Here is a 14,881-nt window from a genome sequence, read left to right as displayed (position 1 = left end):
AAATACCAATCAACGACCATGGATTTGGCTCATCACAGCAGTGGCCCGGCCAGACCGACTAATTAATTATACATTTTGTGTCCACTTTGTCCAGATAGGACATACGAATGATCGCAATCGTTCTTTTTAAAAAGCACAAGTTGCTGAAAAATCTCGTTCAGGCAGGCATAGTACAGTTCATGGGTATAACTCAGAGTCTCAAACACACCAGAAACACGTTGCAAGCTGCATTATTGCCACCCGCCAGCATAAGGGTTCCTAGGACCAGCATGATAGGTCACTAAGGAGCCAACAGTTATGAAGTACTTCCAAAATGAACGAACCGTGTACAGAGAATGGAGAGGAAGCATATCTTGCTTCTTCTATGCACCAATCACGTAAAATATCATGGAACCTTATTTGTTCGCTCCACCCATATGCACCTCGCTTATGCTAACAATTTGTACTAAGCTTCTTTGAGCCAGCTCGGTTACGTACTTATGTGCTACTTTTTCCAACTTGTGCTTCGTTGTACGTGGAATGAAGCCTTCTGCTATCCGTAATTCAATAGGATCCAATATGGATATGGAGTAATCCTCAGGGAAGATAGCAAGATAGAGGAAGCAAGACTTGAGATGATGATCTGGCAAGTCATTGTAACTTGGAGCTAGTATGTTTCCCATCATGTGTCCATGTTCAGTTGATGCCTAGTCCTGTAGTATATCTGACCATGCTTCTAGAGTTAAAATTTTTTGATAGATAGCCCCCAGAACAGCTAGTGCAAGTGGTAATCCCTTACATTTCCTTGCAAGCTTTTTCCCTAGTTTTTCAAACTCGTCAATGTTATGTATCAAGGGCTTTTTAATTATATCCCCGACATGGCTCTTCTCTAGCTCAGTGCTTCCCAAATCAAGAATCTTCAAACGGTTTGCGCGCACTTTCAGATATCTCTCTAAGCTTCCTTCTTATACGCTGAATTTCATTACCAACTTTATCTTGAAACTGCACCGACAAAGCCCTTCTTGAGCGCCTGTTTCGCTTCTCCATGTAGTCCACAACTTGGACGACATTTTCAGCTGCATCCCTGATCTGTCTAACCCAAACAGCGGCACTTTCGTTCCCTGATCTCCGATTGGTGTACGTCGGCATCTTTGAGGAAGCTCTGCAGCCGCTGCAGCTCATCCCAGCTTCACTAATGACTCCACACAACAGTTTGGTCTCCTGAAAAGCAAGGTTGCTGATGCTCCCAACCATGGCAGAAACATTAGGCTCAACCATTGCGCACTCTCTCTGCTCTCAGAGTGTCTGAAGGCTTGGTCAGAAATGGGCGATGGAATGCAGTTGAGGCTGTGGAAGGGAAGGGCGGACTGGCGGCCTGCAAGATCTGCATTCCTCCTCCTATGCGATAAATGACATGCGGAAGTCAATCAAGGAGGCTGAAATCATGCTCGCAGTTGGTCGCTGCCAGCCCATCTTGCAGCGCTTGTCCCGCGGCCTAAACTTGGAGCAACCTGCACTGCATTATTGTCCTCTCGCAAATTAATGGCGTGTTTGGGTTCATCCTCGACGACACCGCAAGCGACCGCACGCTCTCATGGTCATGGATTTTCTCAGCCCACCCGACTCTGCAAACCAAACAGTACAAAAGGATCATCTCATCTTACAATGAATTGTGTCATGCTGGTTGCTGGATCAACTGAACCTGGACCCCAAACCGTAGGACCGTAGGAGGTGAGCTGGGGGAGGACAGGCTGGTGGATGGGTCAAGTTGGGCCTAGATGGGCTAGCGGGCCATGGGGACATGGAGTTGGGCTAGGAGATTGAGCAGGCCGGCTCAGCTCGAGCGGGCCAAAAAGATAGGCCAGATTAATAAAAGAAAGAAAGAGAAGAGAGGTGGTGGGCTGGCTTGAAGAATTCGGCCCAACCTGAAGTTTAGGTTTAGGAATTGGCTTGATATTCATTTGAAAGACTTTTGGCTTTGTTCAAATTCGAAATACTTTCTCTCCACCTGCTGCCAACAGTATTTCTTCGGAATTCAATTTTGGGGAGTTTGATATTTGGTATTTTGAGAGGCGTTTATATTTATTCAAATTTGAAGGGAGTTCAAAAGGTTAGGATTATAGGGTTGTTTGTTTCTGGGGTTTTTTGAGGAAATGTTTTGGATTAAATTCTAGTATAATTCGAATTTAATTAGAGTTCAACATGGCTGCACCTGCACCGCTGCATGCACGACAGCGCTGGCAGGACGTACAGCCACCATCCATCCAGGCGTCGTCGCAGGAAGAGCTGGTGTTCATCGTTACGAGCGGCCCGGAGCTGCACGAGCTCAATGGCGGATCTCGTGTTCGGCTTGTCGAAAAGGTGCGCCGCGCCATTCTTTTTTTTTATTTGGGGGAAGATGCCGGAGCTTTCATTCACTTATTACTTAGGGATTACGATCATTTAAGAGCAGTGAGACGCGTGACGCGGCGAGAACGATTTCGCTGTTGAGCTGGCGATCATTTAAGAGCAATGACGCGTCACAAGCCGGCGAGCTGGAGGAACGAAAGGCTCCCTCTGCCGCACCTCCGCGAGGCGGCGTTCGTCGGATTCGCCGCGTGCTACCACCTGGCGCCGCTGCTGCTCGCGGGCGCCCGGGGCCTGGAGACGATGACCGTGGCCGCCAGCGGCCGCGAGCTCGCCTTGCTGTCAGGGGCGGACACAGCATATGGACCTGGGTGCCCAATAATTTTGCAAGAAAAATACCAGGATATGTGTACATACATGTATACAAGTAACAGGCCAAACTGTGCATATTGGAGCCCAAACAAGCAAAACAGCCTGCTATTTCCCCCTCCCTCCCGTATTGGGCTGGCCCAAGAGGCCGAAACAGCACCCGCAGCCACTCCGGCAGGCCCACACGCCCCAAGGGCAACAGCCAGAGCAGGTTCTGCTGCTCTCTCTCCCTCTCGTTGCTCTTCGATGAGTTCTCACGCAGATCGAAATCGAGGAGCTTGAATGGTTTTGTTGCCAAAATTTTAGCATGCTATAGTTTTGGCAAGCTAATTTTTTTTATCAAAATTTGGTTTGTTACTAAAATTTGACAACTTCTTTCATTCATCCTACCAAAACATTGGCAATTTTTTTACCAAAATAGTTTTAGCCAGCAACCAATCAGGCTCGAGATTCCCAATGGATTTTTCTCTTCCCCTTTATCCAACTGAAGCAAGGATTTGGAGTCTTGCCAATTCCTCGAATCCTCGTCGGCACGAGGGGAGCCGAGCCACCGGGCGCTGGCCGCCGCTTGCTGTTGGGCAAATAGGCATGCATCATTCAATCCTAAGGATTCATTTGCTGCTTTTGACAAGGAGAACTTGATAAAACTTGCTAAATTTTATCCAAAAACTTCTACTTGAAGCATTTATCCTTTCAACTTGGTAGATTCATTATTGATGTTCGTAGTGATGAAAGATTTAGTACGCTGAAGAATACTGGGGAGCTTTCAGTTTTACTTATTGAAACGGATATGCATTCTAGACACTCATTTGTCTACAAGCTTCTGAAATTAGTGTTGCTGCTATCGGTGGCAACAGAAAGTGTTGAAAGAGCATTTTCAGCTATGAATTTTGTGAAGAATAAGGTAAGAAACAACATGGGAGAACAATACTTGAATGATTGCTTGGTTAAATTTATTGAGAATGAATTTTTTCCTACATGTTGCTGATGAAGGCATTATCTCGTTTCCAAAAGCCCCTCGTCGAGTTAATTTGTAATTTTTATTTATTATTTTGTAGTTTCAAGATATTGTATGGATAATGGATTAAGCAACTATTTGTAACGTACTACATACCCTTTGTTTTCATACATATGCTACGACTGTTTGGTTCGCTCATGTACACCAACCTTAAATTCCTGCGTCCGCCATCGGCAACTTGTTGAGGAAGAGGTGGCGGCCACAGATGAGATGAGGCTGTTCGAAAAAATGTACTGTTGCTGCTTGTTGGTTGGCTGTACAGCTGCAGCCAAACAGCTGCAACAAGCAGAAGTGAACAGTGGGCGCCGGCCAAAGCAGCAGGCGGAAGATAGTGCGCATGTTACGTGGCGCCGCTGAATTTTTTTCTCCCTAGAACCTTAATTTGATTATTGGCAAGAGAAAGCCAATAAGTAAGAGAAAGCCAACCAAACCTCTCCACACTTATAAAACGTACAAGCCAAGCCACTGTCCAGATAGGAAATACAGATGATCACAACCGTGTTCTTCTCAGAAGCACAAGTTTGCTTGCTGAAATCTCATGTCAGGAAACAGAGTACATACAGTTGATAGGTGTAACATTAACACACCAGAAATACTGAAGAGAGAGCAACACAAATACATTGCAATTTACATTCTCCTCACATGCGCGCGTGCGGCATGCGACGACGAAGCACCAGTCAAAGACAGCATTAACGACGAGACACCTGCAAAATGCACACAATTAATTGTCTGCTAGTTAGTTAGGATCGAGCTACTCATCTACTCTCTCCGTCCCGCAAAGAGTATCCCTTTAGATTTGTTCTAAATCAAACTATTTTAACTTTGATCAAGTTTACAATGAAGAGTATCAATATTTATAATACTAACTAGGTGTGCTATGAAAATATATTTCATAATAAATCTAATGAAACTTGCTAGACATCAAAAGTATTGATTTATTTTTTTATAAATTTGATTAAATATAAGATAGTTTGACTTAGGATAAAAATAAAGGGACACTCTTTGTGGGATGGATGGAGTAATTCGTTGAAAGTAATAAAAATGGTCTATGCTAGGAGCGTACTGCAACAAAACATTTGCCCAACCAGTTCACTACTTCACTCCGCAGCCATTATCATTTATTCCAAAACAGGGCACTAAGTGTGCAGAGAGAGAGAGAGAATTTAAGGGCGATATCCACTGCTGTTTAAAGATTAAAATGACAACTAAGGGCGAGAGGGGAGGGAAATCAGTGACCTACCTTGCATCCTTTCCCTTCCACCCCTTTCCAAGTGACGTCATCTTCAGAATTCAGCAACCGTCACCTGCAAATTGCACAGTAAATTGTCTTGCTGTTAGCTAGGGATCCAATTACTCTAGTCCAGCGATATAAGAACGATAAGAAATGATCTATGCGTACGTGCCTACAACAAAACATTTGCACCCATAATTTTATTCCAGAACAAAGGCACTAAGAGCGAGAGAAAGTTGAAGGGCAATATCCATTGCTGTTTATAAAGATCAATACAGAACAAGGGTAATTATGGGCAAGAGGGGAGGAAAATCAATCACCTACCTTGCATCCTCTCCCATCCAGCTTCTTCCGAGTGACGTCATCTTCATAATTCTGGGAGCCCATTCCCCGCAGCTCAAGCTCCTTGAGGGACGGCAGGTGCAGAAGCCCCTCCGGGAGCTTCTTCATGTTACAATTATAAAGCATCAGGCGTGAGAGCTTTGGCATTGTCTCGACCTCCAACCTCCACTCGTCAATGGAAGAAAAACTAAGGATCAACTCTTGCAGCCGTGGGAACCCTTTGGCAGAGCATAACATGGTTCGCCCTTGGTACCCCCATAACTTGACCACCACCAGGCAGGGAAGCTTCTCCAGGATTGGCATCGGGTCTTCTTTAATGGTATCGGCCAATAAATCAAGCCTCCGTAGGTCTTGCGGGAGAAGCTGGCTATCAGGCAACTTATCGAGCAACGTGAACACACCAAGGGTAACCTCAACTAGAACATTCATGTTTGCCAGTAAATGAATCATCTCTTGGGGCATGGACTCCGCCGACAATACGAGAGTAGTTAGTTGGGTCATTTGGCCCAAAAAGGCCACCATGTACCCACGCCGCAATAACTTACTGTTCCCCTCGTATGGGAGATGCAAATGTAAGGACTGGAGCTCTTTCTGTGGACAATTCCTCGGAGCTGAAAACAATGTGCTATGAAGGTAAACATGCCTTAGAGTAGGGATGTCCCATAAAGAGTTTGGTATTGCTGATTCCAAGCTCGTTTCTCTCAGGTCTATAGTTTGCAAGTAAAGCAATTGTCCAATTGAAGAAGGTAGCGTAGCCTGCTGACACCCTCTCAACCCGAGATATCTTAGGTGAATGCACCCACTGATAACCCTGCCAAAATTAATTAGGATCGACTTTTCCACATGGAGAACTCTGAGGAATCTCAGCTTGGGTAGGGAGAATGATGAAAGTTCAAAGCCAAACAGAGTTCGGAGATTAGGTGTTGCTGTGAACATGTTACCATCACAGAAGTTTTGAAAAGATGAACGATAGGAGACCATGGTATTGGACGAAGATTCACCAACATGGCCTGCAATTTTCGGAGTATATGGCAGGTGTAAGTAAGGGCCAAAAGCTACAAAGTACTTACAAAGTGAAAGTACTGTATTCACAAAGAGTGGAGAGGAAACCTGACCTATAGTGTTGTCGATGACATCAACAAGACCAGCATATCTCGCTTCTTCAACACACCAGTCACGTAAAATATCATGAATCCTTATTTCTTCAATCCATCCGTGGGCCTTGCTTCGACTAACCACTTGAACCAAACATCTTTGAGCCAGATCACTTACGTACATACGTGCTGTTTGTTCCCGTGTGTGCCTTGTTATAGGTGGAATGAAGCCTTCCGCTATCCATAATTTGATAAGATCCGATACAAATATGGAGTAATCCTCAGGGAAGACAGCAAGATAGAGGAAACAAGATTTTATATAATGATTTGGCAAGTCACTATAACTTCGAGCTAGTATGGCTCCCATCATCTGCCCATTTTCAGTTGACGTCCAACCCTGTAGTATATCCGACCATGCATCTAGATTTAAATTCCTCGATAGATAGCCCCCCAAAACAGCTAGTGCAAGTGGTAGTCCTTTACATTTCCGTGCAAGCTTTCTCCCTATCTCTTCAAACTCATCAATGTTCTGTATCAAGGACCTTCTATATGGTGGTAAAGCTTTCATACTAAAAAGTTCCCAACTCTTTTCACCATCCAAGAGCTTCAGTTCGTGAACATAGGTTTGCATTGTAATATGATAAGCGACATCAATCTTACGGGTGGTTAACATTACTCTACTGCCATTATTTGCGTCTGGAAATACTTTGACCATTGTATTTATTTGGTTCCATGTATTTGCTGTCCACACATCATCAAGCACAACTAAATATCTTTTTTCTGCAAAGAAGGCTTGTATCTTCTTTCCCAAATCTATCTCTCCCATTTGACCAACTTCTCTACCATCATCTCTGCCCCCAAAGATTTGTTTCATAATATCCTTCAATAAATCAACAACCTCAAACTTTTGAGATACAGTAACCCAAGCAATTGCGTCGAAATATTGTTTTATTTTATCTGAAGTGCAGATTTTTCTAGCAAGTGTAGTTTTTCCTGCTCCACCCATGCCAACAATGGAGACTACACTAAGCTTGTTATCCTTTTCAGTTAATTTTTCAACTATTTCTTTTTGCTCATTGTCAAAACCGATAACAGTAACAGCTTCAAAATTTTGGAGCACAAGACCGTGATCTTGCAGGGACTCATCATCAACATGAAAATTGCCTAACTCTGTATTACCCCGATAAAGGAATTCCAAATCTCTTGCACTTTCAAATATCTCCCTAACCCTCCTTCTTATACGTTGAATTTCATTACCAACTTTATGAAGAGTGATCAAATCGCTTGGTAAGCGAGCATACCTTGAAATGGCACCGACAAATCCCTTCTTGAGCATGTTTCTCTTCTTCATGTAGTCCACAACTTGGAGGACATTCTCAGCTTCATATGTGGCATCCCTGATTTGCCCAATGCAGATAGTGGCATTTGAATTCCCTGATCTCCGCTTGGTGTCGGCATCTTTGAGGAAGCCATGTAGACGCTGCAGCTCATCTTTCAAGAACCCGGCTTCACCAATGACTCCGCACAGCAGTGTGGTCTCCTGGACAGCAAGATCCTTGATGCTCCCAGCGACAGCAGAAATAGCAGGCTCGACCATCTCCTGGAGTTTGAAAATTGGACAATGAGCCAGGGATCACAGCAAGCTGAAGCATGTAATGACAGCTTGCGGTCAGGGAATTGGATCATCTGGTTGTCACGTATTGTGGAGGAGACACACAGATGCAACGCTATTGGAACTAGTTCGTCTTGGACAGAACTCTGGTGTCGGAGTATTGTCTCGATAGCTGGTAGTTCATCCATGCAGGCATAATTCATGCCGGATATTGCTCACGCAAATGCAACTAGCTATGCTTGGTCACCTTCGGCTTGGCTACAAATACCAATCAACGACCATGGATTTGGCTCATCACAGCAGTGGCCCGGCCAGACCGACTAATTAATTATACATTTTGTGTCCACTTTGTCCAGATAGGACATACGAATGATCGCAATCGTTCTTTTTAAAAAGCACAAGTTGCTGAAAAATCTCGTTCAGGCAGGCATAGTACAGTTCATGGGTATAACTCAGAGTCTCAAACACACCAGAAACACGTTGCAAGCTGCATTATTGCCACCCGCCAGCATAAGGGTTCCTAGGACCAGCGTGTTCAAAGCCACCAGCACATATGTATTTGTGCTGGCGGGGGCTTATGTCACCCGACAGCACTAACAAAAATAAAATAGCTCGAAAGAACCGTACCTCTCCTAGTCTCCCTTTATCTCCCTCCACCTTATCTTTTTCACGTGTTCTCCTCTTCTCACCTTTCTCTCTCCCTTATCTCTTTCACGTTGAGCAAGCGGCGGCGAAGGTAGCGGTGGCCGATGCGGGCGGCCGGCGAGCTGCACGAGAGGTCTGCGGGCCAGTGTCGGTGGCCGGTGAGCGGGGACGGGCAGAGGCAGTGGCGGAAGGTCGGGGCTGATGCGGGTGGCGTGGCCAGCCGGCGGGCTGCGGGGTAGCTACGGGCAGTGCAGGTGACGTGGACCAGCTGGATCTGGATCTGCGAACAGAGGCACCGGTTAGTTTTTGTCCCCATCGTTCTTCTGGTTTGGTGCTGGGATTGGGGTTGATCTCGCCTTCTCTTGTGCTGATCTGCTTCATAGTTTTGTTTATGCTTCATGGCCAGTTGAGGGCAACGTTGGTGGCAGCAGAGTTGACGGGGTGCGGTCGGTCAACGGTTCTGGTGGCGCAGCCACCGAGGGTGCCGGCAGTGTGGCCGGCCAGCAGGGGCGCTCGGCCTGCAGGCGGACAGCAAGTGCAGGGGTCAGCGCGGGCATGCCCGGCGCAGGCGGCCTGCTCGGGCATCGCCTGTGGCGCGTTCAACCGTCAGGGCAGCCTCGGGCGGCGGGTGCGGCCTTCCGGCGGACTACAGGTGCAGGGTCAGCGTGGGCAATTGTAGTGAGCAGCGTGTGCAGCCCAGGCAACACGAGTGGCGCTGTTGCCGGATGCGGCAGCACGAGCGGCTACAGCCATTTTTTTATTTTTCCTAAAAATATCATTGCCTTTTATTTTTTCTAAAAATATCATTGCTGGCGGGCCTTCTAATCGGCTATCAATACAAATCGTATCCACCCGTCAATAGAGAGACCATTTCTGCTGGCAGTGGCTTGCTGGCCGCCAGCAGAGAGACCATTTCTACTGCTATTGGCTTGCTGGCGGGTGAGAAATACTCAAGAGAGCGACACAAAAGTTAATTACATTCACTGAACGTCACGCCTGCACTATGTTTTGCACAAGATAAATTGTGTTCCAGTTACGGATCAAGCTACTCATCCAATTCATTAAAAGTAATAAAATGATGTATGCTAGCAGGAGCCTACATTTGCCCAACCGTTTAAAGATTGATAGGTGGAAAGAGATAACTAAGGTCAGGACGGGAGGAAAACCAGTCACCTACCTCGAGGGACGGCAGGTGCGCCCCTCTGGGAGCTTCTTCATGATCCGGCAACGATAAAGCTTCAGGCGTGAGAGCCTTGGCATTGCCCCGGTAGGCATTCTCCACTCCTGACTGTTGAAGTAATACAGGTCCAACTCTAGCAGCCGAGGGAATTGAACCCTTGAGCAGAGCAGAACATGGTTCGGCCCCGATGACTCGAGCAATACCAGGCAGGGAAGTTTCTCCAGGATCGGCATGGGGTCTTCTTTAATGGCATCAGCAAACAAATGAAGCTCCCGTAGGCCTTGTGGTAAGAGTCGGCTCTCAGGCAACTTATTAAGGTAAACCTCAACCAGAAAGGTCATCTTAGTTTGTTAGTATATGAATCATCTTTGCGGGTAGTATAGGTTTTCAACATCCAAGGAGAGAGTAGTTGGTTGGGTCATTTGGCTAAAAAGGCCACCATGTTCTTACTCTGGAAATACTTACTGTCCTCATCTGGGACAGATAAGTACAAGGACTGGAGCTGCTTTTGTGGTCGATTCCTCGGTGCAGAAAATCCCCTTTCAAGGTAAACGTGCCTTAGAGTTGTAGTGTCCCATATAGAGTTTGGCACCACCGAATTCAATTCTATGTTGTTCAGGTCTATAGTTTGCAAGTGAAGGAATTGTCCAGTTGAAGAAGGGAGCGTGACCTGCCCACACTTTCTGAGCATGAGATATCTTAAGTGAATGCACACACTGATTGCCCTAGAGAAATTCGTCAGGCTCGTGTTTTCTACATGGAGCACTCTTACATACCTTAGCTTAGGTAGACAGAATGATGAAAGTTCAAAGCCAATCAAAGCCTGGAGGTTCGGCATTACTGGGAACATGCTATACCATCAAGGTAGTCTTGCAAAGAAGAGCGATAGGATACCATGGTATTCGCCAACATGACCTGCAATTTTTTGGAGTGCATGATAGGTCACTAAGGAGCCAACAGTTATGAAGTACTTCCAAAATGAACGAACCGTGTACAGAGAATGGAGAGGAAGCATATCTTGCTTCTTCTATGCACCAATCACGTAAAATATCATGGATCCTTATTTGTTCGCTCCACCCATATGCACCTCGCTTATGCTAACAATTTGTACTAAGCTTCTTTGAGCCAGCTCGGTTACGTACTTATGTGCTACTTTTTCCAACTTGTGCTTCGTTGTACGTGGAATGAAGCCTTCTGCTATCCGTAATTCAATAGGATCCAATATGGATATGGAGTAATCCTCAGGGAAGATAGCAAGATAGAGGAAGCAAGACTTGAGATGATGATCTGGCAAGTCATTGTAACTTGGAGCTAGTATGTTTCCCATCATGTGTCCATGTTCAGTTGATGCCTAGTCCTGTAGTATATCTGACCATGCTTCTAGAGTTAAAATTTTTTGATAGATAGCCCCCAGAACAGCTAGTGCAAGTGGTAATCCCTTACATTTCCTTGCAAGCTTTTTCCCTAGTTTTTCAAACTCGTCAATGTTATGTATCAAGGGCTTTTTAATTATATCCCCGACATGGCTCTTCTCTAGCTCAGTGCTTCCCAAATCAAGAATCTTCAAACGGTTTGCGCGCACTTTCAGATATCTCTCTAAGCTTCCTTCTTATACGCTGAATTTCATTACCAACTTTATCTTGAAACTGCACCGACAAAGCCCTTCTTGAGCGCCTGTTTCGCTTCTCCATGTAGTCCACAACTTGGACGACATTTTCAGCTGCATCCCTGATCTGTCTAACCCAAACAGCGGCACTTTCGTTCCCTGATCTCCGATTGGTGTACGTCGGCATCTTTGAGGAAGCTCTGCAGCCGCTGCAGCTCATCCCAGCTTCACTAATGACTCCACACAACAGTTTGGTCTCCTGAAAAGCAAGGTTGCTGATGCTCCCAACCATGGCAGAAACATTAGGCTCAACCATTGCGCACTCTCTCTGCTCTCAGAGTGTCTGAAGGCTTGGTCAGAAATGGGCGATGGAATGCAGTTGAGGCTGTGGAAGGGAAGGGCGGACTGGCGGCCTGCAAGATCTGCATTCCTCCTCCTATGCGATAAATGACATGCGGAAGTCAATCAAGGAGGCTGAAATCATGCTCGCAGTTGGTCGCTGCCAGCCCATCTTGCAGCGCTTGTCCCGCGGCCTAAACTTGGAGCAACCTGCACTGCATTATTGTCCTCTCGCAAATTAATGGCGTGTTTGGGTTCATCCTCGACGACACCGCAAGCGACCGCACGCTCTCATGGTCATGGATTTTCTCAGCCCACCCGACTCTGCAAACCAAACAGTACAAAAGGATCATCTCATCTTACAATGAATTGTGTCATGCTGGTTGCTGGATCAACTGAACCTGGACCCCAAACCGTAGGACCGTAGGAGGTGAGCTGGGGGAGAACAGGCTGGTGGATGGGTCAAGTTGGGCCTAGATGGGCTAGCGGGCCATGGGGACATGGAGTTGGGCTAGGAGATTGAGCAGGCCGGCTCAGCTCGAGCGGGCCAAAAAGATAGGCCAGATTAATAAAAGAAAGAAAGAGAAGAGAGGTGGTGGGCTGGCTTGAAGAATTCGGCCCAACCTGAAGTTTAGGTTTAGGAATTGGCTTGATATTCATTTGAAAGACTTTTGGCTTTGTTCAAATTCGAAATACTTTCTCTCCACCTGCTGCCAACAGTATTTCTTCGGAATTCAATTTTGGGGAGTTTGATATTTGGTATTTTGAGAGGCGTTTATATTTATTCAAATTTGAAGGGAGTTCAAAAGGTTAGGATTATAGGGTTGTTTGTTTCTGGGGTTTTTTGAGGAAATGTTTTGGATTAAATTCTAGTATAATTCGAATTTAATTAGAGTTCAACATGGCTGCACCTGCACCGCTGCATGCACGACAGCGCTGGCAGGACGTACAGCCACCATCCATCCAGGCGTCGTCGCAGGAAGAGCTGGTGTTCATCGTTACGAGCGGCCCGGAGCTGCACGAGCTCAATGGCGGATCTCGTGTTCGGCTTGTCGAAAAGGTGCGCCGCGCCATTCTTTTTTTTTATTTGGGGGAAGATGCCGGAGCTTTCATTCACTTATTACTTAGGGATTACGATCATTTAAGAGCAGTGAGACGCGTGACGCGGCGAGAACGATTTCGCTGTTGAGCTGGCGATCATTTAAGAGCAATGACGCGTCACAAGCCGGCGAGCTGGAGGAACGAAAGGCTCCCTCTGCCGCACCTCCGCGAGGCGGCGTTCGTCGGATTCGCCGCGTGCTACCACCTGGCGCCGCTGCTGCTCGCGGGCGCCCGGGGCCTGGAGACGATGACCGTGGCCGCCAGCGGCCGCGAGCTCGCCTTGCTGTCAGGGGCGGACACAGCATATGGACCTGGGTGCCCAATAATTTTGCAAGAAAAATACCAGGATATGTGTACATACATGTATACAAGTAACAGGCCAAACTGTGCATATTGGAGCCCAAACAAGCAAAACAGCCTGCTATTTCCCCCTCCCTCCCGTATTGGGCTGGCCCAAGAGGCCGAAACAGCACCCGCAGCCACTCCGGCAGGCCCACACGCCCCAAGGGCAACAGCCAGAGCAGGTTCTGCTGCTCTCTCTCCCTCTCGTTGCTCTTCGATGAGTTCTCACGCAGATCGAAATCGAGGAGCTTGAATGGTTTTGTTGCCAAAATTTTAGCATGCTATAGTTTTGGCAAGCTAATTTTTTTTATCAAAATTTGGTTTGTTACTAAAATTTGACAACTTCTTTCATTCATCCTACCAAAACATTGGCAATTTTTTTACCAAAATAGTTTTAGCCAGCAACCAATCAGGCTCGAGATTCCCAATGGATTTTTCTCTTCCCCTTTATCCAACTGAAGCAAGGATTTGGAGTCTTGCCAATTCCTCGAATCCTCGTCGGCACGAGGGGAGCCGAGCCACCGGGCGCTGGCCGCCGCTTGCTGTTGGGCAAATAGGCATGCATCATTCAATCCTAAGGATTCATTTGCTGCTTTTGACAAGGAGAACTTGATAAAACTTGCTAAATTTTATCCAAAAACTTCTACTTGAAGCATTTATCCTTTCAACTTGGTAGATTCATTATTGATGTTCGTAGTGATGAAAGATTTAGTACGCTGAAGAATACTGGGGAGCTTTCAGTTTTACTTATTGAAACGGATATGCATTCTAGACACTCATTTGTCTACAAGCTTCTGAAATTAGTGTTGCTGCTATCGGTGGCAACAGAAAGTGTTGAAAGAGCATTTTCAGCTATGAATTTTGTGAAGAATAAGGTAAGAAACAACATGGGAGAACAATACTTGAATGATTGCTTGGTTAAATTTATTGAGAATGAATTTTTTCCTACATGTTGCTGATGAAGGCATTATCTCGTTTCCAAAAGCCCCTCGTCGAGTTAATTTGTAATTTTTATTTATTATTTTGTAGTTTCAAGATATTGTATGGATAATGGATTAAGCAACTATTTGTAACGTACTACATACCCTTTGTTTTCATACATATGCTACGACTGTTTGGTTCGCTCATGTACACCAACCTTAAATTCCTGCGTCCGCCATCGGCAACTTGTTGAGGAAGAGGTGGCGGCCACAGATGAGATGAGGCTGTTCGAAAAAATGTACTGTTGCTGCTTGTTGGTTGGCTGTACAGCTGCAGCCAAACAGCTGCAACAAGCAGAAGTGAACAGTGGGCGCCGGCCAAAGCAGCAGGCGGAAGATAGTGCGCATGTTACGTGGCGCCGCTGAATTTTTTTCTCCCTAGAACCTTAATTTGATTATTGGCAAGAGAAAGCCAATAAGTAAGAGAAAGCCAACCAAACCTCTCCACACTTATAAAACGTACAAGCCAAGCCACTGTCCAGATAGGAAATACAGATGATCACAACCGTGTTCTTCTCAGAAGCACAAGTTTGCTTGCTGAAATCTCATGTCAGGAAACAGAGTACATACAGTTGATAGGTGTAACATTAACACACCAGAAATACTGAAGAGAGAGCAACACAAATACATTGCAATTTACATTCTCCTCACATGCGCGCGTGCGGCATGCGACGACGAAGCACCAGTCAAAGACAGC

At 46.0% G+C, this 14,881-nt stretch overlaps 1 protein-coding gene and 2 pseudogenes across 1 annotated transcript; all 3 read right to left on the bottom strand.

The window, feature by feature from the left end:
- Window positions 1-190: 190 nt before the first annotated feature.
- Window positions 191-1,692, bottom strand: LOC117835683 (uncharacterized; annotated as a pseudogene).
- A 3,297-nt stretch (window positions 1,693-4,989) lies between these two features.
- LOC117835682 (putative disease resistance protein At1g50180) lies at window positions 4,990-7,976 on the bottom strand. The gene is made up of 2 exons (XM_034715024.2): window positions 6,401-7,976; window positions 4,990-6,295 (listed from the first exon to the last, which is right to left on the bottom strand). Exons 1-2 carry the CDS (start codon window positions 7,974-7,976, stop codon window positions 5,256-5,258), a joined length of 2,616 nt encoding a protein of 871 aa, XP_034570915.1. The 3' UTR covers window positions 4,990-5,255.
- Window positions 7,977-9,804: 1,828 nt separating this feature from the next.
- Window positions 9,805-12,173, bottom strand: LOC117835681 (putative disease resistance RPP13-like protein 3; annotated as a pseudogene).
- Window positions 12,174-14,881: the final 2,708 nt, after the last annotated feature.

The sequence above is a fragment of the Setaria viridis genome, chromosome 9 (genome assembly GCF_005286985.2).
Source record: "Setaria viridis chromosome 9, Setaria_viridis_v4.0, whole genome shotgun sequence".
NCBI lineage: Eukaryota > Viridiplantae > Streptophyta > Magnoliopsida > Poales > Poaceae > Setaria > Setaria viridis.
The sequence above is the reverse complement of the archived record's forward strand: the minus strand, read 5'-3'. Positions and strand labels throughout refer to the sequence as shown.